Source organism: Lithobates pipiens, unplaced genomic scaffold (genome assembly GCF_037356315.1).
Source record: "Lithobates pipiens isolate NorthernLeopardFrog02 unplaced genomic scaffold, aLitPip1_a1.2 Scaffold_18, whole genome shotgun sequence".
Classification (NCBI taxonomy): Eukaryota; Metazoa; Chordata; class Amphibia; order Anura; family Ranidae; genus Lithobates; species Lithobates pipiens.
The window spans coordinates 73,460,567-73,486,720 of record NW_027507758.1 but is presented as its reverse complement, the minus strand read 5'-3'; the positions used below and the strand labels follow the sequence as shown (position 1 = coordinate 73,486,720).

The window sequence follows — 26,154 nt, the reverse complement described above, 5'->3', positions numbered from 1 at the left end:
TCCCCCACCCCAAAACACCATGCACCCATGTTGATGAGGACAAGGGCCTCTTCCCGACAACCCTGGCCGTTGGTTGTCGGGGTCTGCGGGAGCCCCCAGATTCCGCCCCCCCCCACCCTATGTGAATGAGTATGGTATCGTACCCCTACCCATTCACCTGGGGAAAAAAGTGTCAATAAAAAAAAAAACACACAACACAGGATTTCAAAGTAATTTATTAGGCAGCTCCAGGGGCCTTCTTCTGACTTTGGGGGGTCTTCCTCCGACTCCTTCGTGCTCTCCAGTTCTTCTTCGTGCTCTCCGGCCTCTTCTCCCTCTCTCCGGTTCTTCTGCCGGCTCCTCCACTATGACGTCAAGTCCCGGGGCATGCTGGGACTGTGACGTCATAAGGGGCGGGGCCACTGTGTGACATCACCCGGTGACCAGGCCCCATGCCTATATAAGTGATCGTGCATCGCTCATGCAGCATTACAGTGGGAGAGAGCATCGTGTCCACATCGGAAGAAGAGAAGAGGGAAGGAGGACGCAGAAGACAGGGCCACCGCTAGCAAAAGAGCTGGAAGAAGATAGCGGAGGAGACGGCAGAAGAACCCAGAGAGCAGGAGAAGACGCCAGAGAGCAGGAGAAGACGCCAGAGAGAGCGCGTAAAAGAGGCCGGAGAGCGTGGAGAAGAGGCAGGAGAGCGTGGAGAAGAGGCCGGAGAGCGTGGAGAAGATGCCCGGAGAGCGTGGAGAAGAGGCCGGAGAGCGTGGAGAAGAGGCCGGAGAGCGCAAAGGAATCGGAAGAAGACCCCCGATGTCGGATGACCACCCCACAGAGCTGCCTAATAAATTACTTTGAAAACCTGTGTTGTGTGTTTTTTTATTGACACTTTTTTTCCCCAGGTGAATTGGTAGGGGTACGATGTACCCCATACTCATTCACATAGGGTGAGGGCCGGGATCTGGGGGCTCTCTTATTAAAGGGAGCTCCCGGATTCCGATAAGCCCCCCACCCACAGAACCCCACAACCAAAGGCCAGGGTTGTCGGGAAGAGGCCCTTGTCCTCATCAACATGGGGACAAGGTGCTTTGGGGTGGGGGGGCCGCAGGGGGCCCCCCTTCCCCAAAGCACCAATCCCATGTTGAGGGCATGAGGCCTGGTACAGGTCAGGAGGGGGGGCACTCGCTCATCCCCTCCCCCCTTCCTGACTGGCCGTGCTGCGTGCTCGGATGGGGGTTTGGTATGGATTTTGAGGGGACCCCCACGCCGTTTTTTCAGCGTAGGGGGCTTCCCCTTAAAATCCATACCGGACCTAAGGGCCTGGTATGCCCCCGGAGGGGAAGCCATGCTGGCTCTATTAGAGAGGCAACATTGTTGCTTCTCTTTCGCTCTCGCTGCAATAGGAAATGTGACATTTTCCTATTGCAGCCAGCATGAGATGTACAGTGCGCTTGCGGTCAGGTACTGTACGCGATTTAATGGGGGGAAGCAAACAAGTTGCCCCTTGCATTAGGCTGCATTCACACCTGAGCGGTTTCAGCTTGTAAAAAGGCCCCGAAAAATCTGGGCCGAAATCTGACCTCTGATTGTACTCAAAGGCAATCTGATTTCCACAGCTGACTGCAGAAAAGAGAATTCTCCCAATCACGTATTTCCGAGGATGCCATTTTCTGGCTTCACACCAAGCAATACAAGTCTTCCAAACCTCATGATAGATCTTGCCAGCGACAGCTTTTCTAGCATTCACTAGGATAGACAAGACTGGTCCAGAGATGCCACGGTCCTTCAGCAACCTGGCTTCAATAGCCATGCCGTCAAATTTAGAGACTGTAAATTGGAGTGGAATATAGGACCTTGAGACAGTAGATCTGGGTGGCATGGAAGCATCCATGGCCCATCTATTGCCAATCTCACAATCTTCGGAAACCAGGGACTTCTGGGACAGGCTGGTGCCACCAGAACGACTGGAACCCCCTCTCTCTGAATCCTATGCAACAAATGTGGAAGGAGAGGGATCAGGGTAAAGAATAAACCAAGGAGTACTGGCTCCCTGGAACTACCAGAGTATCTGCTCTGATTGCCAGAGGATCCCTTTTGTTCGGGACACAAACTGCTGTAGCTTGTAGTTGAACCTGGATGCCAATAGGTCAACCTCTGGCCATCCCCAACGTTAGCAAATTTCCTGGGACATCCCCAGGCAGATATGCTGGCGGCTGAGATAATCTGCCTTCCAGTTCTCTACTCCCGGCATATGGACTGCCAATAGAATCGGCACATGTCCTTCTGCCCGGGCTAGTATGTGGTTCACCTCTTTCAGAGCCGAATGACTCCTGGTACCGCCTTGGTGGTTTATATAGGCCACTGCAGTGGCATTGTCGGACTGAACCCTGATAGGGCAGTCCTGAAGCTCCACCATCCAGGACCAGACGTACTGCCCATAACTACAGGATGTTGAGGGGCAGGATCCGTTCCGTCCTTTAACATTTCCCCATAGCTGTTAGTCCCTCTAGGGTCGCTCCGCAGCCTGAGAGACTGGCATCTGTGGTTAGTACTCCCCACATTAACGGGAGGAAGGATCTTCCCTTATGCAGGTTCTGATACTGTAACCACCAGTTTAGGCTTAAGCGTGCCCGAGGAGATGAGAACATTGGATAATCCAGGGCTTGGCCTCTCCTGTTCCAAGCCAACAAGATGTCTTGTTATATAGGCCTGGAATGGAACTGGTCATTGGGGACTGCCTAGAAGTCTCATACAGAGCCAAATGGGGGGTTTTCTGGTGCCCCATATCTGATGCACCTGATCCTTCAGGGTGGCAAAAATACCCTTGCATGGACCGTATCTAGGATCAGACCTAAATACTTCAGACTTTGAGCTGGCCTAGAGATGGAGTATTGTGGCCATTGTGGTAACATCTTGTGACCAAGAAGAAGTACTTTAGGAGTTGGGCAATTAAACTATCAGAGGTGCTATAGAGAAGGATATCTTACCCAACAATATCCTGTTTTTCTTTATTCCAGATGCCATTTCTTCTCTGATCAAATCTGTTAAAGTGTTGCACGTGGAGTCTACTGATTCTAGGTGCTCAGCACTATCTATGGAGATTTTATATCTATCAAACCAAACATTGGATATTTCTCCCATCATAGGCGTATAAGGCCTGAAAAACAAAAAAAAAAAACATAACAAAGAGGCTAGCCACTGGATCATCAACATTTCTATATTGCTCGATGCAAAGAAGACTGATGAGTGAATTGAGTACTACGTGTTGGAAGAATACATAAAAGGTGGGCAAAACAACAAATTAATCTAGGAATTCAGTAAGATACAATTATGAGAAATTTGCAATTCAGCGATAACCAGTAATTACTTCAAGCATTACTATTATATTTGGAAATGTATAAATAAGTGAAATTTTCAACTGCAAGCTGTTCTGCTGTCTTAAGCTCACAAATGTTTGCATTTAGCTTACTAATTGCAACAAATGACAATAAAGCATGTCTTAAAATGAACCTGTGGCCAGGCTACAGTTTGCCTTTTTAAACACACTGTAAATAGTATTTCAGTTTAGCTTAAAGTAGAAGTTCAATCTAAAACTAACTCTAAATCTACTGGCAGTGAAATTCTAAAACATATCTATCTAACCCTGTAACGTAAAAATCGCTATACATATCTTTTCTACAGCTGGTCTGGTCCTAAGCTGTCAGTGGCAGCATCTCTATAGGCGGGTGCAGGAGAGGCAGCCGACAACAGAAGCCCCATTGTAACTATGGGTGATGTGAGCTGTCTCTTCCACACAGAATCCGCCGCTAGAGACCGGACCAGACTCGATCCGCTGCAGAAAAGGTACAGTGCCTTGCAAAAGCATTCATCCCCTTGAGTTTTTAACTATTTTGTTACATTACGGCCTTTAGTTCAATGTTTTTTTAATCTGAATTATATGTGATGGATCAGAACACAATAATCCAAGTTGGTGAAGTAAAATTACAAAAATATATTCATACAACTATTTTTTAGAAATAAAAAAACTGATAATTGGCATGTGTGCATGTATTCACCCCCTTTGTTATAAAGCCCATAAAAAGCTCTGGTGCAACCAATTACCTTCAGAAGTCACATAATTAGTGAAATGATGTCCACCTGTGTGCAATATAAGTGTCACATGATCTGTCATTACATATACACACCTTTTTGCAAGGCCCCAGCGGCTGCAACACAAGCAAGAGGCACCACTAACCAAAACACTGCCATGAAGACCAAGGCATTCTCCAAACAAGTAAAGGGACAATGTTGTTAGGTAGTACAAGTCAGGGTTAGGGTATAAAAAAAAATATCCAAATCTTTGATGATCCCTAGGAGCACCATCACATCCATCATAACCAAATGGAAGGAACATGGCCCAACAGCAAACCTGCCAAGAGACAGCCTCACACCAAAACTCACGGACCGGAAAGGAGGGCATTAATCAGAGAGGCAGCACAGAGACCTAAGGGAACCCTGGAGGAGCTGCAGAGTTCCACAACAGAGACTGGAGTATCTGTACATAGGACGACAATAAGCCGTACGCTCCATAGAGTTGGGCTTTATGGCAGAGTGGCCAGAAGAAAGCAATTACTTTCAGCAAAAAACAAAATGGCACGTTTTGCGTTTGCAAAAGGGCATGTGGGAGACTCCAAAAATGTATGGAGGAAGGTGCTCTGGTCTGATGAGACTAAAATTGAACTTTTTGGCCATCAAAGAAAATGCTGTGTCTGGCGCAAACCCAACACATCACATCACCCAAAGGACACCATCCCCACAGTGAAACATGGCGGTGGCAGCATCATGCTGTGGGGGTGTTTTTCAGCAGTCGGGACTGGGAAACTGGTCAGAGTTGAGAGAAAGATGGATGGTGCTAAATACAGGGATATTCTTGAGCAAAACCTGTACCACTCTCTGTATGGTTTGAGGCTAGAACGGAGGTTCACCTTCCAGCAGGACAATGACCCCAAACACACTGCTAAAGCAACACTTGGGTAGTTTAATGGGAAACATGTAAATGTGTTGGAATGGCCTAGTCAAAGCCTAGACCTCAATCCAATAGGAAATCTGTGGTCAGACTTAAAGATTGCTGCTCACAAACGCAAACCATCCAACTTGAAGGAACTGGAGCAGTTCTGCCAGGAGGAATGGGCAAAAATCCCAGTGGTAAGATGCGACAAGCTCATAGAGACTTACCTAAAGTGACTTGGAGCTGTGATAGCAACAAAAGGTGGCTCTACAAAGTGTTAGTGAATAGTTATGTAAATTTACTTTTTCTGTTATTTTGTCCTATTTGTTGTTTGCTTCACAATAAAAAAAAAACATCTTCAAAGTTGTGGGCATGTTCTGTAAATTAAATGAGGCAAATCCTCCAAAAATCCATGTTAATTCCAGGTTGTGAGGCAACAAAACACAAAAACCGCCAAGGGGGGTGAATACTTTTGCATGCACTGTAAGCATAGTGATTTTTGTTTTACAATTTGAGTTAAATAGATTAGTCTTAGAATGTGGCTGCCAGTAGTTTCTTTTTAGGCCGAACTTCTACTTTAAATGTATACTTCACCTTTCATACCATGTTTCAAGTTAAACCCATATTTAGGGTCTAACAGGAAGCATTGTGACCATGGACCTGGGCCTGGGGGAAAGAATCTGCAGGAGCCTTTACATTGCCAAAGAGGACTCTGTGGCATCACTTGACCAGCCTGAAGGATCCAGAAAAGGTATTAAAACACAAAAAGTGAAACATATAGTCAATAGAAGTCACAATGGAGGGGCTAGGGCAATTTGTGAGGTAAGCCCAGAGTTGAGCTTTAACCACTTGCCGACCACTCTACAGCTGAATGACTGATACAGCGTGGTCATCCAGTTCTGTAACACTGTCAAAAGATGGCTTCCTGTGATCGCACCCTCTGCAGGGTGAGGGCGGAGCGATCTGTGTTTGCAGTGTCCTCCAGGCACTGCTAATCACAGGTTGAGGTAAAGAGCCAATCAGCGGCTCTTTATCACATGATCAGCTGTGTCCAATCACAGTTGATCATGGAGGTGAACAGAAGCCGGTTATCGGCACTCCTTTCCTCACGCTGACAGGAGAGAAGGGGGGAGACCATAACCGACTTGTGTAAGGGGACATGTAAACTGATAATCAGGGCATTATCAGTGTCCTGCTTATCAGTGCAGTCCCAACAGTGCTGCCAATCTGTGCCTATCAGTACCTCCCATCAGTGGCACCTACCAGTGTAGCCTCATCTGTGCCCACAAGTGCCACCTCATCCGTCAATGAAAAAGAAAAATTATCGGTTTGAAAAACTTTATAAAACAATGAAAAGCTTTTTTTTAAATAAATTTCATATGGGTACAGTGTAGCATGACCGTGCAATTGTCATTCAAAGTGCGACAGCGATGAACGCTGGAAATGGGCGTGGGCAGGAAGGGGGTAAAAGTGGCCAGAAGGCAAGTGGTTAACATAAGAACATACCAAAGTAACACTATTGTGCCATATCTACACGGTATTATGCAGCTGTCATATTTAAGTGCCCACAAAAAGAAAGGACTTCCAGACACAGGGAAAACATTCAAGCAGCATCCCTAGCTGAAATGAAACCCAGCACCCCAGCGCTGCAGGACGTGAGTACAAACCACTTAGTGGTACCCCCCAGTCAGCAATATTATCAAAAATCCTGGCTGAGAAAGCAGGAGTGCATAATAAAAGACAGATGACACCCTAAGGGTGTAGCTATATAAATGCTTTCATAAAGGATTAACGTCTTATTGATACAATTTTCTTTGATAGAAGATTAAGAATGAAGATCTAAAAGCAAAGAACGGAATAGGAATATCAGCATGATTTCACAATTTAAATACCTATTTGAGCAACTGCACATGATAGCCTGTACTGTGCCAATTTTACACTTTAGTAGACTGTAAGCAAAGTGTCATTAAAAACTGCGTTGAAGCGTTGCCTTAAACCACAGGACCGGCCTTAGTGAAGTGTAGCAAAATTTCAGACACAATTTTATCAGATTACATTCTTCTTGTACACCTTCAAGCTTTGAACTATGTTGATTTAAAATACTGAACCACTATATTATTAACCTGAATGTGCAAACTCAAAGAAGTATTCCAATCCAAATAAAAATTAATGACACACTGACAGGTTATGTGTCCCTTGGAATTTCTCTTCATTAAAGAAAGAAAGTGTACTTTTAAGCACACCTTGGCTTATTTAATATATGCAGGCATATCAAGCCAATACAACCTTTCATAAGAAGGCCTGACCAACTGTAATAACTAAAGCTGAACTCCGGGTATTCCTAGTCCATCCTTCTCCCCACCCAACTAGTTTCTGCCATAGAGCAAAAAAAATGTAAATGCCCATTTTATTCACAGTCCTGAGTTTTTTTCTCTTCTTCTGTTAAGAAGAAACAGTTTTTTTTGTGTCACTCCCTGACACGGACAGTTCCTATTGGCTGTCCAGTGCCAGGGTTCTCTCAGGATCCAGAGGACAACTGGCTGTCCAGTGCCGGGTTCTCTCAGGATCCAAAGAATTGGCTGCCCAGTGCCGGGGTTCTCTCAGGATCCAGAGGAGAACTGGCTGTCCAGTGCCGGGTTCTCTCAGGTTCCAGAGAATTGTCTGTCCAGTGTCGGGTTCTCTCAGGATCCAAAGAATTGGCTGCCCAGTGTTGGGGTTCTCTCAGGATCCAGAGAATTGGCTGTCCGGTGTCGGGTTCTCTCAGGATCCAAATAATTGGCTGCCCAGTGCCGGGGTTCTCTCAGGATCCAGAGGAGAACTGGCTGTCCAGTGCCAGGGTTCTCTCAGGAGCCAGAGGAGATATGGCTGTTCACTGTTGGGGTTCTCTCAGGATCCGCAGAATTGTCTGTCAAGTGCTGGGGGCCACTCAGGATCTGGAGGAGAGTATGTTTCTGCTGGTCAGGTCAGCATGACAGGATCAGACCCAGAAATAGTGCTGGTCAGGAACCGGTGGCAGGCTTAGGAGAGTATAAAATGTTCAAAAAGTTTACTGAAAAAACAAAAAAAATATACTAAATGAGTGAAACAGGAAAATTTGTACCTGAAGATGGGCCTACTACCTGTCCAACCCATAGCAGTTTTACTGCTACAGAGCTGCCCTCCTGTGCATATTTACCTATATATACAGGATTCTGCATTGTCGCCTGTATGGGGTGCGGGCCCACGTCAACATTGGGCTGCTTCTTGCTGTGAATATTCACAGCAAAAGCCGATCTGCCGAGTGCTAGGCACTCAATGTCCTCCGGCACCCATCGATCATTGGCAATACACAAAGAACTGAGATATGCCTATGAAAACAAGGCATGTCTCAGTTCTGGCAAGGGGTAAGGAATGGATTCTGTGTTCCTGCAAAGTAGGGACTAGAATCCCATTAATTCCCCTAGTGAAAGCATCACACTGAACACACAAAAACAGCTGCTAGGCACACAATTAACTCTTTGATCGCCCCTGATGTTAACCCCTTCCCAGCCAGTGTTATTAGTACAATGATTTTTTTTCATATTTTTAGCACTGATCAATCATTAGTGTGACTGGTTCCCACAAAGTATCAAAAGTGTCAGTGTCCAATTGTCCGCCACAATATCGCAGTCCTGCTATAAGTCAGTGATCGTGGCCATTACTAGTATAAAAAAAATATATATATTTCATAGGTTGTAGATGCTATAACGTTCGCGTAAACCAATATACACTTATTGTGTTTTTTGTTTACCAAAAACGTAGAAGAATACATATTGGCCCAAAGTTATGAAGAAATTAGATTTTAAATTTTTTTTTATTGAAGATGTTTTATTGCAGAATTAAAAAAAAAAAAGTTTTCTTTTCCCAGAATTGTTGGATTTTTTATTTTTTTTTGTTTATAGCACAAAAAATAAAAACACAGAGGTGATCAAATACCACAAAATGAAAGCTCTATTTGTGGGAAACAAATTACAAATTTTAATTGGGTACAGCGTCACACAACCACAGATTTGTAAGTTAAACTAATGCACTGCTGTATTGCTAAAGTTATGCACTTGGGGGCTAAGAATACAGATGGATCATACATACTAGGGAGAGTACAACTGGGGGGATCCATAGTGGAGAAGGATCTGAGAGTTTTGGCAGATCATAAGCTCAATAATAACATGCAATGCAAAGCTGCAGTTTCCAAAGCGAGCAAAGTAATTTTGTGTATATCTTTTTGCCTCAGTATTCCAATGCAGTTCAGTTTTGGGTACCAGTTCTCAAAAAGGATATCAGAGAACTGGAGAAAGTCCGGAGAAGGGCAACCAAAACTGATAAGAGGCATGGAAGAGCTCAGCTATGAGGAAAGATTAGAGGAACTGAATTTATTCACTCTTGCGAAGAGGAGATTAAAGGGGGATATGATCAACATGTACAAATATATAAGGGGTCCATATAATGGACTTGGAGTTGAGTTATTCACTTTACGATCAACACAGAGGACAAGGGGGCATTCTTTACACCTAGAGGAAAAGAGATTTCGTCTCCAAATATGGAAAGGTTTCTTCACAGTAAGAGCTGTGAAAATGTGGCATAGACTCCCTCCAGAGGTGTTTCTGGCCAGCTTATTAGATTGCTTTAAGAAAGGCCTGGATTCTTTCCTAAATGCACACAATATAACTGGGTACTGACATTTATAGGTAAAGTTGATCCAGGGAAAATCTGATTGCCTTTTGGGGGGGGTCAGGAAGGAATTCTTTCCCTTGCTGTAGCAAATTAGATCATGCTTTGCTGGGGGTTTTCATCTTCCTCTGGATCAACTGTGGGTATAGGATTGGGTATATGGGATTGTTTGATATTATTTATTTTGAATCCAGATTTTTATGTCCATTACCATCAGTGGTCAGAGAGATGGGTCTCTAAAATGTCGCCTAGAGATGGGCTTTAAAGCGGACCTTCGGTAATTTTCTTTCATCTTTCCATCTATTAAATCTTCTGCCCTTGTTGTTTTAACTTTGGGTAGTAAAACATTTTTTTTTTCTGCCAGTAAATACCTTATACAGCCCACTTCCTGTTTCTTGTCTGTTATTAGCCTAGGCTTATGACATCATGCACAGCTCTCTCTCTCATTCTCCTGAGAGTTTGCCAGGAAGGGAGGGGGGATGAGTCATAAGAGAGCCAATGAAAGCTGCAGGGCTGGAGGTATGCCTCTGTGTAAATACAGGCAGTGAACAGGCAGCAGCTTCAGCTGTCCACGGCTAAAATGGATGCAGCAGCCAGCGACATTTCTGCAGCATATTTGGCAAGTACAGAATCACAGTATACATAAAATAATATGAAAAGTGGTTGGAGGGAAACTTCAGAAGGGCAAAGATGTTTTTATTACAAATGATGTGAGCAGACTGCAGTTATTCTTTAAGGACTGAATAATTTTGCATAAGTCAAGTCCCAAATCATCCCTTTTAAAAAAAATTCAGGTTTCTGTCCTCTACCATCAGTGGTTAGAGAGAGATGGGCCTAAGACTGCTTTCACACCACACCGCTGATAGCGGCGGCGGTAAAACGCCGCTATGTTTAGCGGCGTTTTACCGCCGGAATTGCGGCGGATTTGCGGCGGATTTCGGCCGCTAGCGGGGCGCTTTTACCCCCCGCTAGCGGCCGCGAAAGGGTTAAAACCGCCGGCAATACGCCGCAATAGCGGCGTTTTGCCGGCGGCAATACAGCGCTGCCCCATTGATTTCAATGGGCAGCAGCGGTGGAGGAGCGGTAAACACACCGCTCCTTCACCGCTCCAAAGAAGCTGCTGGCAGGACTTTTTTCTGACGTCCTGCCAGCGCACCGCTGTAGTGTGAAAGCCCTCAGGGCTTTCACACTACAGACAATGGTGCAGCTTCTTTAGGGCGTTTTTCAGGCGCTATTTCTAACGCTATAGCGCCTGAAAAACGCCCTGGTGTGAAAGGGGTCTAAAAACGAAAGCTCAAATGTTTTAAATTCTGATTAGAGTTGGGAAGGGTAGGAACGCCTGTTGTCATCTTATTGCTGCTTTCTAGATTCTCTCACTTCAAGTATATTTGTTAGGTTTCAGGACTTGAGATGTAAAATTTCTGGAAATTTTTGTAGTCATAGGCAAAAACATTTATAAAAAAAAAATTCAGTGTGGAGTAGTTTTACAAATTGAAAGTCATTTAATTACATTGGGAAGTTGAAATGCAGTGTATATAAAAGCATTATGCTTGAGATATATATAAACAGTTAACCACCCCCCTTTACCCACATAATAAAGTAAAAGCTTCCCGCCAATATGCTTAAGCGGTTGCGGACCAGCCGCCGCAGTTTTACTACGGCAGGTTGGCTCCACTGCGCAAAATCACGTGATATTACGTGATCTCGCAAGGCTTGCATAGCAGGCGCGCATGTGCCCACCGCGGGCCCCCGATTGTCTCACGGAGAGGAGGGACGGGGAAATGCTAATGCAAACAAGCATTTCCCCGTTCTGCCTAGTGACACTGATCACCGCTCCCTGTAATAGGGAGCGGTGATCAGTGTTGTGTCACAGATAGCCCATCCCCCTACAGTTAGAATCACTCCCTAGGACACACTTAACCCATTCACTGCCAGTGAAACTTTTACAGTAACCAATGCAATTTTATAGCACTGATCGCTGTATTAATGCCAATGGTCCCAAAAATGTGTCAAAAGTGTCCGATGTGTCCACCATAATGTCGCAGTCACGATAAAAATCGCTGATCGCCGCCATTACTAGTAAAAAATTATTAATAAAAATGGCATAAAACTATCCCCTATTTTGTAGACGCTATAACTTTTGCGCAAACCAATCAATAAACGCTTATTGCAATCTTTTTAACCAAAATTATGTAGAAGAATACGTATTGGCCCAAACTGAGGAAAACGTTTTTTTATACATATTTTTTGGGGATATTATAGCAAAAAGGAAAAAATATTGCTTTTTTTCAAAATTGTCGCTCTTTTTTTGCTTTTAAAGCAAAAAATAAAAACCGCAGAGGTGATCAAATACCCCCAAAGGAAAGCTCAATTTGTGGGGGAAAAAAGAACGTCAATTTTGTTTGGGAGCCACGTCGCACGACCGTGCTCTGGTCGTTGGTCAGCCAAATCCACTGGGGCTGAAGTGGTTAATGAAAGTGCTCTTCATTTTCAGGTGTAATTTTCTCTATAGATGGAGGTATTGTGTATTTTTGGTTTGCTTGTCTTCAGCTGAGAGAACTTGCAATAAGTTAAGGCTTTACATGTTATATAGTATAAATAAAACATCATAGATATACCAGGTTTCCCCAAAAATAAGCCTGGGCCTTAGATTAATTTTGGCAACCAAAAAACACACTAGGGCTTATTTACGGGATAGCGCTTGCCATTTAATCCCCAGTGTGAACAGAGTAAAAGTGCTTGCAAACTGCTAGAATCCTTGCCACCACAGTAGAATATAATGTAAAAGGTATGTGTGTCTGCAATCTGTGTTTCCTATAGTGCCACTCGGAGCTTCCATGACCCCTCTGATCCGTCTTCGCCAGCAAAAGCACTGCAGAGGGAGGGAGGCCTGAGATACCCCGCTGACAGCAGGCAGAAGAGGAGGGCCACGGGGGGTTTCATCTGAGCACGGCTCGGCACTTTCTGTTGGTCCTCCTTTGCTCTCTTACTCGCTCCGAGCCTTACAGAGGGGAGCGGCGGAATGCCCCGCTGAGAGAAAAGGAGGAGAGCAGCGGGAGGTCAGCTGAGCTCCACTATAAGAAGGCATCACACGCAACAATACCACAGAAACACACCCTCCACACATAACACTGTAATAGAGACGATTCCAGCAGTCCACAATCACTTCAAACTAGGGATTATTTTCGAGGTAGGGCTTATATTGCAGCCCAAAATTTTCAGGGTAGGTCTTACTTTTGGGGGAAACACGGTATTGCTTATCTTTGTAAAAGAACATAGTCCACGCTTTTTTTCCCACCCGGGGGAACGGCTTTGAAAGAAAAAACTTTTTTCCCGGATTTCCCAAATATGTCAAAGCATGAATTCTGGAGAAATTCCCCAACTAGGACACAGAAAGCAATACAAAAAAAAATTATAATTCCTGATACAGTGAGTTTATAATCTTAGTCAGGATTTTAGAGATTTGGAAGAAATTTAGAAATTTTATTTAAAGCTGGTCTCCATCCCATAAAAAGACAAAACTTAATGCAACTCTGTATTCATTAACCACTTTAGGACCGCCGCATGTAATAATACGTCGGCACAATGGCACGGACAGGCACAAGCACGTACCTGTACATGCCTGCCTTCCAGCGGGTGGGGGGTCCGATCGGACCCCCTTCCGCTGGATGCGGCAGTCCGTTTCGCTTCAGGAGAGATAAGGGATGAGGGGATGGCCGTTGGTTTCTGGCCATCCCCTCTCGATCGCTCCTGGTGAATGAGAAGCTTCCCCCGCCTGTGTAGTTTAAACACAGGCAGGGAGGAAGTGATGTCACTCTCCTCGGGGCGGTCTTTTTGACCGGACGGCGAGGAGAGAAGACATCCTAGTAAGTGCACCAACACTACACTGACATGTAGGTACACATAGGCACACTTTAACCCTCAGTCACCCCCTGATCCCCCCCCCGCCCTGTCACAGTGTCACTGATTGCAGCGATCATTTATTTACTGATCACTGCATTTAGTGTCAGTTGTGACAGTAAAAAGTGTCAGGGCAGTTAGTGTTAGGTCCACCCTACCCCCCCCCCCCCATAAAGGTTTAACTCCCTGATTGCCCCCCAGGTAACCCTTTCACCCCATTTTGCCAGTGTCACTAAGCGATCGTTTTTCTGATCGCTGCATTAGTGTCACTGGTGCCGCTAGGTAGCTAGTTATTTTTTAGGTTCACCGCCAGATTTTTATAGCGTTAGGTACCCCCATATACAATCTAATAAAAGGTTTTAACCCCCTGATTGCCCCTATAGTTAACCCATTCACCAGTGATCACCGTATAAGTGTCACTGGTGACGCTGGTTAGCCAGTTAGTTATTTCTTTATTTAGGTTCCCCATCAGATTTTTATATAGCGCCAGGGACCTCCATATACTACCTAATAAAGGTTTTAACCCCCTGATTGCCCCTAGAGTTAACCCTTTCACCCCCTTTTGCCAGTGTCAACAAGTGATTGTTTTTCTGATCGCTGCATTAGTGTCACTGGTGCCGCTAGGTAGCTAGTTATTTTTTAGGTTCACCGCCAGGTTTTTATAGCGTTAGGTACTCCCATATACTACCTAATAAAGGTTTTAACCCCCTGATTGCCCCTAGAGTTAACCCTTTCACCAGCGATCACCGTATAAGTGTCACTGGTGACGCTGGTTAGCCAGTTAGTTATTTAGGTTCCCCGTCAGGTTTTTATATAGCGTCAGGGACCCCCATATACTACCTAATAAAGGTTTTAACCCCCTGATTGCCCCTAGTTAACCCTTTCACCAGTGATCACCATATAAGTGTTACGGGTGACGCTGGTTAGTTTGCTTTCTATAGCATAAGGGCACCCACCATTTATTACCCAATAAAGGTTTAACCCCCTGATCACCCGGCGGGTGATATCAAATATGTTTTAGGGTCAGATAGGGTCTGCGTCGCCCCAGGCAGCGCTAGGTTAGTGCCAGTACCGCTAACACCCACGCGCAAAGCATACACCTCCCGTAGTGGTATAGTATCTGAACAGATCAATATCTGATCTGATCAGATCTAGGACTAGTGTAACCAGCAGTTTAGGGTTCCAAAAAAATGCATTGTTAGCGGGATCAGCCCAGATACCTGCTAGCACCTGCGTTTTGCCCCTCCGCCCAGCCCACCCAAGTGCAGTATCGATCGATCACTGTCATTTACAAAACACTAAACACATAACTGCAGCGATCGCAGAGTCAGGCCTGATCCCTGCGATCGCCAACAGTTTTTTTGGTAGCGCATTATATTTAAATCCTGAAGGCGGTGCTTGGGTTTTCAGGGTCCCGTACGCTGCTAGGCTCCCAAAAAGTCCCCCACATGTGGTATCCCCGTACTCAGGAGAAGCAGCAGAATGTATTTTGGGGTATAATTTCACTTATGCCCATAGCATGTGTGAGCAATATATCATTTAGTGACAACTTTGTGCAAAAAAAAAAGTTTGTAATATTCCCGCAACTTGTAGCAAAATATTAAATATTCCATGGACTCAACATGCCTCTCAGTAAATAGCTTGGAGTGTCTACTTTCCAAAATGGGGTCATTTGGGGGGGGGGGGTCTTGTGTTATTTTGGCATTTTATGGCCTTCGAAACTGTGATAGGTAGTGAGGAGTGAAATCAAAAATTTGCACCCTTAGGCCGCGTACACACGGGCGGACTGTCTGACGGACTTGGTCCGCTGAAACGTGTTTCAGCGGACAGTCCGCTCGTGTGTGGGCTTCAGCGGACTTTTTCAGCGGACAGTCTGGCGGACTAAGGCCGCGTACACACGGGCGGATTGTCTGCCCAACTAAGTTCGTCAGACCATCCGACAGACAGTCCGTCCAACTTTTGAATGAACGGACTTGACCATACACGATGAACAGACAGTCCGCTGAAAGCTTGCGCGATGACGTGTACAGCACGTACGACGGGACTAGAAATACGACGTCCAATACACTGCAATGTAACCTTCGGCGTGTAAATCCTTTCTGAGCATGCGCCATACTTGGTCCATCCAACTTGCCTACACACGAGCGGACTGTCCGCTGAAACCAAGTTTGGACGGACAAAATTACGAAAATTCCGAAAGACTTAGTCCGCCAGACTGTCCGCTGAAAAAGTCAGCTGAAGCCCACACACGAGCGGATTGTCCGCTGAAACACGTTTCAGCGGACTAAGTTGGACGGACAATCCTCTCGTGTGTACGTGGCCTAAGTCTTTCGGAATTTCCGTAATATTGTCCGTCCAACTTTGGTTTCAGCAGACAGTCCGCTCGTGAGTAGGCTAGTTGGACGGACTAAGTATGGCGCATGCTCAGAAAGGATTTACACGGCCGAAGGTTGCATTGCAGTGTATTGGACGTCGTATTTCTAGTCCCGTCGTACGTGCTGTACACGTCATCGCGCAAGCTTTCAGCGGACTGTCTGTTCATCGTGTGTGGTCAAGTCCGTTCATTCAAAAGTAGGACGGACTGTCTGTCGGATTGTCTGACGGACTTAGTTGGCCAGACAGTCCGCCCGTGTGTACGCGGCCTTAGAAATCCTGAAGGCAGTGATTGGTTTTCAGGGTGCCGTACGCGGCTAGACTCCCAAAAAGTCCCACATATGTGGTATCCCCGTACTCAGGAGAAGCAGCAGAATATATTTTGGGGTGCAATTCCACCTATTACTATGGCATGTGTGAGCAATATATCATTTAGTGACAACTTTTTGTAAACTTTTTATTTTTTTTGTCATTATTCAATCAATTGGGGCAAAAAAAAAAAAATTCAATGGGCTCAACATGCCTCTCAGAAATTTCCTTGGGGTGTCTACTTTCCAAAATGGGGTCATTTGGGGGGGGGGGGGGGGTTTGAACTGCCCTGCTATTTAAGCACCTCAAGAAATGTAAATTGCAGAAAATGTACTCTAGTTTGTAGACGCTATAACTTTTGCGCAAACCAATAAATATATGCTTATTGACTTTTTTTTTTTTCACTAAAGACATGTGGCTGAATACATTTTGGCCTAAATGTATGACTAAAATTGAGTTTATTCTTTTTCTTATAACAAACAGTAGAAAATATCTTTTCTTTTTCAAAATTTTTAGTCTTTTTCCATTTATATCGTAAAAAAATAAAAATTGCAGAGGCAATAAAATACCATCAAAAGAAAGCTCTATTTGTGGGAAGAAAAGGACGCAAATTTCGTTCGGGTACAACATTGCATGACCGCGCAATTACCAGTTAAAGCAGTGCAGTGCAAAATTGTAAAAAGGTCCTTAGGCTGACAATTGGTCTGGGGCTTAGGTGGTTAAAGCGTTTGTAGACTTTTTTGGACCCTGCAAGGTAATGTCATAATGTGCTAGTATGCGTCGCTGCTGTGAGGGGTTAGTTCTAAGGTCATTCATAACGTTCTAGTATGTGATGCATACTAGCACGTTATGCCAATGTTTTGCAGGGTTTTTCTAGGGTGTTTTTTTTTTCCCCAGTAGTTTACTACTACCACTTTAATTAAAAACAGGAGGCTTTCATTACCAGTATTACATGGATAACAAAAAGGCATAAAATACCCATGGCTGTAAAAGGGATAATATACCATAACCTTTCTCCATGCAACATATTATACAATATAGTTTACAGATAAAAATAAAAACTGGTATTAAGTTTTCTCCTCCATGTTACAATTTTGTTAGGACAGGTAGCAGACTGAAGGAGCCAAAGACTCACTAGCAAATATATAAATACGCTGATAAAAGGGGTCCATAGAGGACAACTCTGCATCTTGTTATTTACATTTCAAGCTATAAAAGTAGGCATATCTTCACAAATTGCCTTTTGTTTGTACGCTGGTACCAAACTGTAGCAGGCGGTGTTCCCTGGCATCTGCTTTCTATCAGTGGAAAGTGCACGGTTCTTATCAGGAGAAGGGCTCACATGTAATCTTCCATATGTCCATCTTCTCCCACAGCCATAGAGACGATGTGTATTGTTCTACAAGAGTTCCTTCTAGACTACACAAACTGTAACATTCTACAAATCTAAATTCTCTATGCACATTGAATATGCAGTAGAAACACACAAGGATTTAGAATAGAACCAAGAGTTAAAATACAACCAACCCAACAAGGGCACAAGAATGGCTACTAGCATGTCAGGTCGTTCAGTTTGAAATGGTCAACTTTTCTGTTAATGCAAGCAGAGTGACATCAATCTTCGGCATCGTACTTCAGTATAAAGTAGAAGTCACCTTTGATGCAAACTGCATATCAGCGCTAGATGGACACAAAAGACACAGAGAACGCATAGATTTTTTAACCCCTTCATGCGGCCTTCTACTTCAAGTGGTTGTACCAGGTATTAAGCCCATACAGTTTTTTTAGAGCCGATGATCAGATCTCTTGCAGTAGCAACCGATGCGGCTAAGCAGCTGCTCGGCTGTTATTACAAGCAGCAGGAGGGGACGTCCCCGTCCCCTTCCACCACCTCGTGCCGCTCGCTTGGGCTCTCCTGTCCCACCAGGCACATCCACCGGCTGGCCAGTGACCAGAACAAAGCCGGAATTGGCTCTGATCGGGTCTCAGATATGGTAGCTCTTTAGTTAGTGCTGGTAACTGGCAACTGAAGAGCCTGGAGGAGTGAATCCAACATGCTGTGGATGTTTTCAGAGATTACCTCCGGCCCTGAACCTATCCCTGTGATTGGGACCTTGTCATCATAATTAAGGACAACCATCCGGGACCTCGCTATCATATCCAAAGACAACTACTCATGCACATTTGACCCACTGTCATATGGTATGCGTGTCCATCTCTGCTGGTAAGAGTACCTCATTGGGTGTTTTAAGTATTGACGTTCTCCGTGTCACAAATATTACATCCTTGTGTAGTCATCTCCGAGACACCACAGTTGATCCTCATTTTGATTCAAATTCTTCAGACTGACATACACTTACCAGTTTTTCACTGGTCATTGGACTTCCACCTGCACATTGCACATTACTCTTCACTTTGTCATTTTCACGCATTTTTCACATGGCTATTACAAGCCTTAGCGCTACACATTTTTACTGTATCTGTATGACTTTGAGTGTTAGCTGCTATAGTAATTTACTTTTCTTTTTTGTGTACACCACCCCCATTTTTCAGGTTTAGCGCGGTGTTATCCCCCTTTCTTGATTGGTTTTTATTAGCTGGAGAAAATTATATAAGCTTATTTAGTTGATTCAGAATTTTATTTTTGGGAAACTCTTAATAAATGTAATTTCTCTCTTTTCACATACAGTGTACAATTGTCACAGAGAATTATGGAACCTTGAATTTAATGAACCATGGCTCACTCTGGGCCAGCCAGGCCTCATTTTCCATCGGCTTTGACAATGGAGAGCCAACTTTACAAGGACTGCCAGGTAAAATATTAATACAATTTTTGTTGGGTTAGTGGAAAAAAGCCTTCTGCTCTGTCAAGGAATCTTGGGTTGGTTCCAAAATGAAGAATAGCTTTATAACCATTCAGCAGTGTATGATCAGTGTATTCTGTTGGGGGGGAATACAATAGCACATCGGGGGAGGTTGCCGCACTAATATCTCTTGTGTTGGTACGGCAAACTGTCAGTTTTTGTTTTTTCATTCAACCCGCCAGGTCGCATTATGAAAATTAGGTTAGAATTGCAGAAAATTGTCCTGCCCTGTAGTTTCTTGCTCTACACATCTGTAGCAGCAGTTTCAGAGGGGGGTGTATTCTACATACTGGATACTAAATATATTTAATAACATACAGAAAACAATAGGACATTCTGCCTGGTCATTTTTTTTTACTAACCAAGGGACAATGTCCCAAGGTCACTGCTGTGACTTTTTACAAATGAAAAAAAAAAAAAAAGTAAAGAAATAACATTTGAAATGTGTCTTTAGCATTAGACAGGAGGGAAGCACCTCCAATTTACTAAACATCATTGTTTTGCAGGCCAAGATTCTCCTATACATCATCTTAGAGAATCCAGAACTTTAATGTGGGCCTGTGAGCTTGAAGAACAACTTCCCCAGAGTTCCAGAAGAGATCAGAACCCTGACAGAAACGACTCTACAGTTGACCAGAACCAGGCAGAACTAGGGAGCACCCAGACTCCACCTGCTTGTGACCAGCACAGCAATGAGCTGCCTGAATGCAGCATATGTTTGCTGGAAATAGAAGAGGAAGACAAAACCTGTAGGCTACTCTGTTCCCACCAATTCCACAACGACTGCATCACCAGGTGGATGGAGCAGAGAATGTCCACTCTGCCAAACCAGGGTCAATCATCACATATGGGTAAGTGTCCTACATCTGTTAGGAATCATAAAAGTGATAGAAAAGACTAAGTAAAAGTGATTGTTTTTTTTTTTATCTGGCAAAAACATGTAGAAATTATTTTGTTTGTTAAGAACATTTCCTTTAAGAAACTCTTTGATAAATCTAAGGCTGCGTACACACGGGCGGACTGTTCGCCCAACTTTGTTCGTCAAACAGTACGACAAACAGTCCGCTCAAAATTTGCATGAACGGACTTGACCACACACGATGAACGAACAGTCCGCTGAAAGCGTGCGCGATGACGTGAACGGCACGTACGACGGGACTAGAAAAACGACGTCCTATACACTGCAATGCAACCTTCGCCGTGTAAATTCTTTCTGAGCATGCGCGAGACTTAGTTTGTCGAACAAGCCTACACACGAGCAGACTGTCCGCTCAAACCAAGTTTCAGCGGACTGTCTTACGGGAATTCTGAAAAACTTTGTTCGTCAGACTGTCCGCTGAAACTGTCCGCTGAAGCCCACACACGAGCGGACTGTCCGCTGAAACACTGTTCAGCGGACAAAGTTGGGCGAACAGTCCGCCCGTGTGTACGCGGCCTAACTTTTCTTCTCTCATCTACAGTCTGCGTTTGATCTACCAAATTATGGAAGGATGGCCGTTATCATCCCTGGACTATTATCTCTACAGCCACCAGTTAGGATGGACTTTGATTGTGAAGCACTAACTTTACAAATTCATACACCCACCAGAGATGAATAAATTAGCAATTTCAGCAGCAACAGGCAAGGCATAATTGATTAGGATAGATTTCCCCCATTACAATATTATTCATTCCAACTAGCAAAATGGTCACTTATTGGAAAATAGGGATCCTTATCCTTGTGTGATAGCTTTGTGAATAGAGCCTATTGACACCGGATCCCATTATAGTGAATGTAATCTATGAGGTTTGCTATAATGCAGATCCTTGTTACAGAGCGATTAGATGGATAAAATCTATTAAAGTGGTTGTAAACCCTTACAAACCACTTTGACCTACTGGCAAGCCTAGATTAAGGCTTACCTGTAGGTCCAAGAAATATCTCCTAAACCTACATGGTTTAGGAGATATTTGCCAAAACACTCCGCTGTCAATGGCGATATGCCGCGAGTGGCGGCTCCCGTGCCCATGCGCAGGAGTGACGTCATCGAGGCTTCGACGAATGACAGCGCCGGGGCAGCGAGACCCACCGAGAAGATGGAGGCTCCGTACACAAGAGGACAGTGTTGACTTCGCTGGCTCCTGTGTCAGGTAAGTGACACATAATGGACTACTATGCGATGCATAGTAGTCCATTATGCTTTACCTTTGCAGGGAATCAAAGAGGAAGTAAACCCATCAGGGTTTACTTCCTCTTTAATAAATTGGTGACTCAGATAAATAAAGCCTTCTGCTCTGTGAAGGCAGTTTGGGTCGTTGCAAAATGAACATTAGCTTTGTATCTGCTCAGAATCATGTCCACCAACTAATTTGGATTGTCTGCTTAGCTGCCAAAGGCTATATAGCGGTTACAGGATGAATTCACTAATATTTTATACCTCAATTAAGCTCCTGATGTCACCGAGAAAGATTAGTAGAACCCATTTGTTTGCAGGGAAGCAATAAAACCTAACAGAGGTTCTAAGCTTTGTCTGCTCTATGCAAAACAAAATAGGAAAAAAAACATTTTATTGGGCAAATCATTAGCTGCTTTGGCTGAATCAGGAGATGGATGCAAAAGACAAGAACCTGTTCACTGTGCCGGCAGAGGGTTACCTGTCTGATTCTGATTTGCATCTTTTATCAGTCACTCTTTTCTCCCAAAATAGCCCACCTTGACCATTGTTGGCTGACAGTGATCGTTTTGTTAGCTGGTGGAATTATTTAGAATTTTTTTTTTGCTGAAGAACTATATTTCTTGTATGAAACCCTTAATACACGTTTCTTCTCCCCCCACAGATACAGCTGCTGAATTGTGGACAGATGACCATCATTCACTGCGGACCAAGCCATCCGTTTCCATAGATAGTGTGTTAGTTGTGTACTCATTAATTACGTGCAGCACGGTGTGTGTGTAATTTATATATATATATATATATATATATATATATATATATACACACACACACACACACACACACACACACACACACACACACATACATACATACACACACACATATACACACACAAAATATCTCACAAAAGTGAGTACACCCCTTACATTTTTGCAAATATTTTATTGTCTTTTAGTATGACAACACTGGAGAAATTACACTTTGCTACAGTGTAAATTAGTGAGTGTACAGCTTGTATAACTGCAGATGTGCTGTCCCTTCAAAATAACTCACACAGCCATTAATGTCTAAACCGTTGACAAAAAAAGGGAATACATCCCTAAGTGAAAATGTCCAAATTGTGCCCAAAGTGTCAATGTTTTCTGTGGCCACCATTATTTTCCAGCATTGGTTGCCACTGGAGTCCTCTTCCACTCCTCCATGACATCACAGAGCTGGTGGATGTTAGAGACCTTGCACTCCTCCACCTTCCGTTTGAGGATACCCCACAGATGCTCAATAGCATAGTTTAGGTCTGGAGACATGCTTGGCCAGTCCATCACCTTTACCCTCGGCTTCCTTAGCAAGGCAGTGGTCGTCTTGCAGGTGTGTTTGGGGACATTATGTTGGAATGCGACCTAGTCTCCGAAGGGAAGGGATCATGCTCTGCTTCAGTATGTCACAGTACATGTTGGCATTCATGGCTCCCTCAATGAACTGTAGCTCCCCAGTTCCGGCAGCACTCATGCAGCCCCAGACCATGACACTCCCACCACCATGCTTGACTGTAGGCAAGACAATTGTCTTTGTACTCCTCATCTGGTTGCCACCACACACGCTTGACACCATCTGAACCTAATATGTTTATCTTGGTCTCATCAGACCACAAGACATGGTTCCAGTAATCCATATCTTTAGTCTGCTTGTCTTCAGCAAACTGTTTGCGGGCTTTCTTGTGCATCATCTTTAGAAGAGGATTCCTTCTGGGACCACAGCCATGCAGTCCAATTGGATGTAGTGTGCAGGGGAATGGTCTGAGCACTGACAAAGGCTACCCCCCCACCCCTTCAACCTCCGCAGCAGTGCTGGCAGCACTCGTATGTATTTCCCAAAGGCAAATTCTGGATATGACACTGAGCACATGCACTCAACTTCTTTGGTCGACCATGATGAGGGCTGTTCTGAGGGGAACCTGTCCTGTTAGGCCTCATGTACGCTGCTGCTGCTAAACGAACGTTTAGGAACAGTCTGCATTTTTTTCAACTGCCCCTGAACTCTCCTCTATGTTATCCAGTGTTGGTCATCTTATTTAAAAAAAAAAAAAAAGTAATTAGTTAAGTTACAAATTACTTCTCTCTAAGCCCTTGTACACACGGTCGGAGAATCTGTCGGAATGAGTCTTATCGGACCGCGTCGTCAGATAATCCGACTGTGTGTGGTATGCATTGGACTGATTCCGTCCGAATCTCCGTCCGATCCAAATTTCCAACATGTTGGAAATATTTCCCGACCAACTGGGCCAGACGGATCTAATCCGATCATGTGTAGAGCATTTTGATCGGACCAAGTGCCAAGCATGCTCAGATCAAATTCCTACATCAAAGCTATTGGCTACTAGCCTGAATGTAGTCCCATCGTAATGAAATAACGTCATCATGTTCTGAAAGATCGGATTTTTCGCCAACTTGGCCCGACCGTGTGTATGCAACATTTTCGGACACAATCCGTAGGACTAAATCCGACGGGCAAAATCCGATGGATTTGGTTGGCAAAATCTCTGACCGTGTGTACGTGGGCTAAAAGTAATTGCATTAGTAACTCAATTACTACATTGGAAAAGTAATTAGTCACTCAGCAAAGTAACTGACTTTTTTTTTTAAATATTCTATAATGCAATTACGTTCTTTAATATCAAAGATGTTTATATTCACTGATTTAAGAATAAAAACACTATATACAGTATTTTAGAACATTTGGTATTTATTTGAACCCAAATGTTGAGGGGGGTGGCAGCAGTGGTACTTGAGGGGGTGGCAGCGGTGGTACTTGGGGGGGGGGGGGGGGGGGGTTGGCGGTGGTGGTACTTGGGGGGGTGGCGGCGGTGGTGGTGTACTTGGGGGGGGGGTGGCAGCGGTGGTACTTGGGGGGGGGGGGGGAAGCAGCGGTGATACTTGGGGGGGTGGCAGCGGTGGTGGTATACTTAGGGGGGGTGGCAGCAGTGGTGGTGTACTTGGGTGGGTGGCAGCGGTGGTGTACTTGGGGGGTGGCAGGCAGCGTGGTACTTGGGAGGGTGGCAGCGGTGGTGATGCCATCCTCTTCCACCACCACCTCTGCCTCTTACTGATCCCATCCCCCACCACCACTGATCTCATCCCTACCCTATCCCCCCCATCACCTCTGTTGTAGAAGTGATGGTGGGTGGGTAGGGATGGGATCAGTAAGAAGCAGAGGGGGTGGAGGACTTGGGATGGATAAATTACACTGCAATTCGAATCATCAGTCACTTACTTGAATGCCTCCAGGGATGCCTTTCCTCATCGGGAGAGAGAGAGACCCTCCCCTTCACTCGATTGGTGTCAGCTGGTCAGCGGACTTCCTTTTTCAGTGTCCGCCCCACCTCCCTACATTTTCTCTCTGGATAGGCGGGGCAGGATGGTCCAGACAGTCTCTCTGGAGTCTCAGCCTCTTCTCAGCTCAGCGGGCGAAAGCCCCCCGCCCCGCGGCGGAACGAACGGTCAGGCAGCGTGGCCACGGCAGGGCCTCCCGGCGGTAGATGTAACTGAGGTAACGCCGCCCAAGTAATGGGAACTCAGTTACCATGAGGGGAAGAGTAATCAGTTAGATTACTCGTTACCCTCTAAAGTAACTGCGTTATGTAACTCCGTTTATTTTAACTCAGTTACTTACATCACTGATGTTATCTTATCAGTACATGTAAATAGGGTCGTTTATAGTAGTTTCTAGGCAGTTCAGTATAGAGGTTTTTCTTGGAATGCAAAAAAATGGGTTCTAAACACGGTAATTCGCATTTAGCCACATTTCATTTATTTTAGTTTTTCGCCCATTTTAAAAAAATATATATATATATTTTAAAAGGCTTTTAAAAAATGCAAACACGGCAAAACTGACATTTTGTGATAGTAACGTGTGTTACTATCTGTCAAGTTAAATCGCTCAAGAGAGGTTGTAAAAATGTCCCGTGTACATGAAGCTTTAAACTGCTGTATGATCTTGGCCACCGTGCTGCAGCTCAGTTTTAGGGTCTTGGCAATCTTCTTATAGCCTAGGCCAGTGATGGCGAACCTATGGCACGTGTGCCACAGCTGGCACGTCAAGCCCTCCCTGTTGGCACGCCAGGGGAATCCCGCAGCCAGGCAGTCACTTGCACTGACGTTGCAGGCAGGGAGGAGCCGGCTCTCTTCCTTGCTTTGTTGCTAGTGACATCGGCAGGGGAGTGGGCAGCCAGTCATCTTGTTCCATGTGTAAAATTCTTCTTTCTCCACCATCTAGACTCTGTTCAGCAGCTTATTGCCTCCCCCGGACCCCTACACTTCTGGTAAGGCATTCAGGGATTCCTTTCTGCGGGTACCCTATTTCAGCTCCCCCTGCTCCAGGACGACTTTGGTTCAGTCTGTCCTAGTGCAGCCTGTGAAAAAGAAGGGGGAGGGGCGGTGCTGGGAGCCGATTTTACATGGGGAGAGGTGCAATGGCTGCTAGCTGGCATCCAGGCGGCGGGGATATCGAGGAGTGGCCGGATGTCGGGGATTCCTTCAATACTGTCTGGGGAGAGCTGGACGATGAGGCAATAGAAAGGTAAGGAGGAGGTTAGATCCTCCGATCTACATTGTACTGTGTGGGGGCATGTTAGTAGTGCAGGAAGCATGTGTCATGTACAGTAGGTGAGTGTAATGGTCAGGTAGGTGAGTGCATGTGCCATGTAGGTGAGTGCATGTGCCATGTAGGTGAGTGCATGTGTCAGGTAGGTGAGTGCATGTGTCATTTAGGTGAGTGCATGTGTCATTTAGGTGAGTGCATGTGTCATTTAGGTGAGTGCATGTGTCATGTAGGTGAGTGTAATGGTCATGTAGGTGAGTGTAATGGTCATGTAGGTGAGTGTAATGGTCATGTAGGTGAGTGT

At 44.8% G+C, this 26,154-nt stretch overlaps 1 protein-coding gene across 1 annotated transcript in view; it reads right to left on the bottom strand.

The window, feature by feature from the left end:
* LYPLAL1 (lysophospholipase like 1) overlaps positions 1 to 26,154 on the bottom strand; it is a 117,202-nt gene that overhangs the window by 19,315 nt on the left and 71,733 nt on the right. Inside the window, exon 3 of the mRNA XM_077485782.1 lies at positions 2,970 to 3,139. Within this exon, the coding sequence (XP_077341908.1) occupies positions 2,970 to 3,139 (170 nt within the window). The remainder of the gene's footprint in view (positions 1 to 2,969; positions 3,140 to 26,154) is intronic.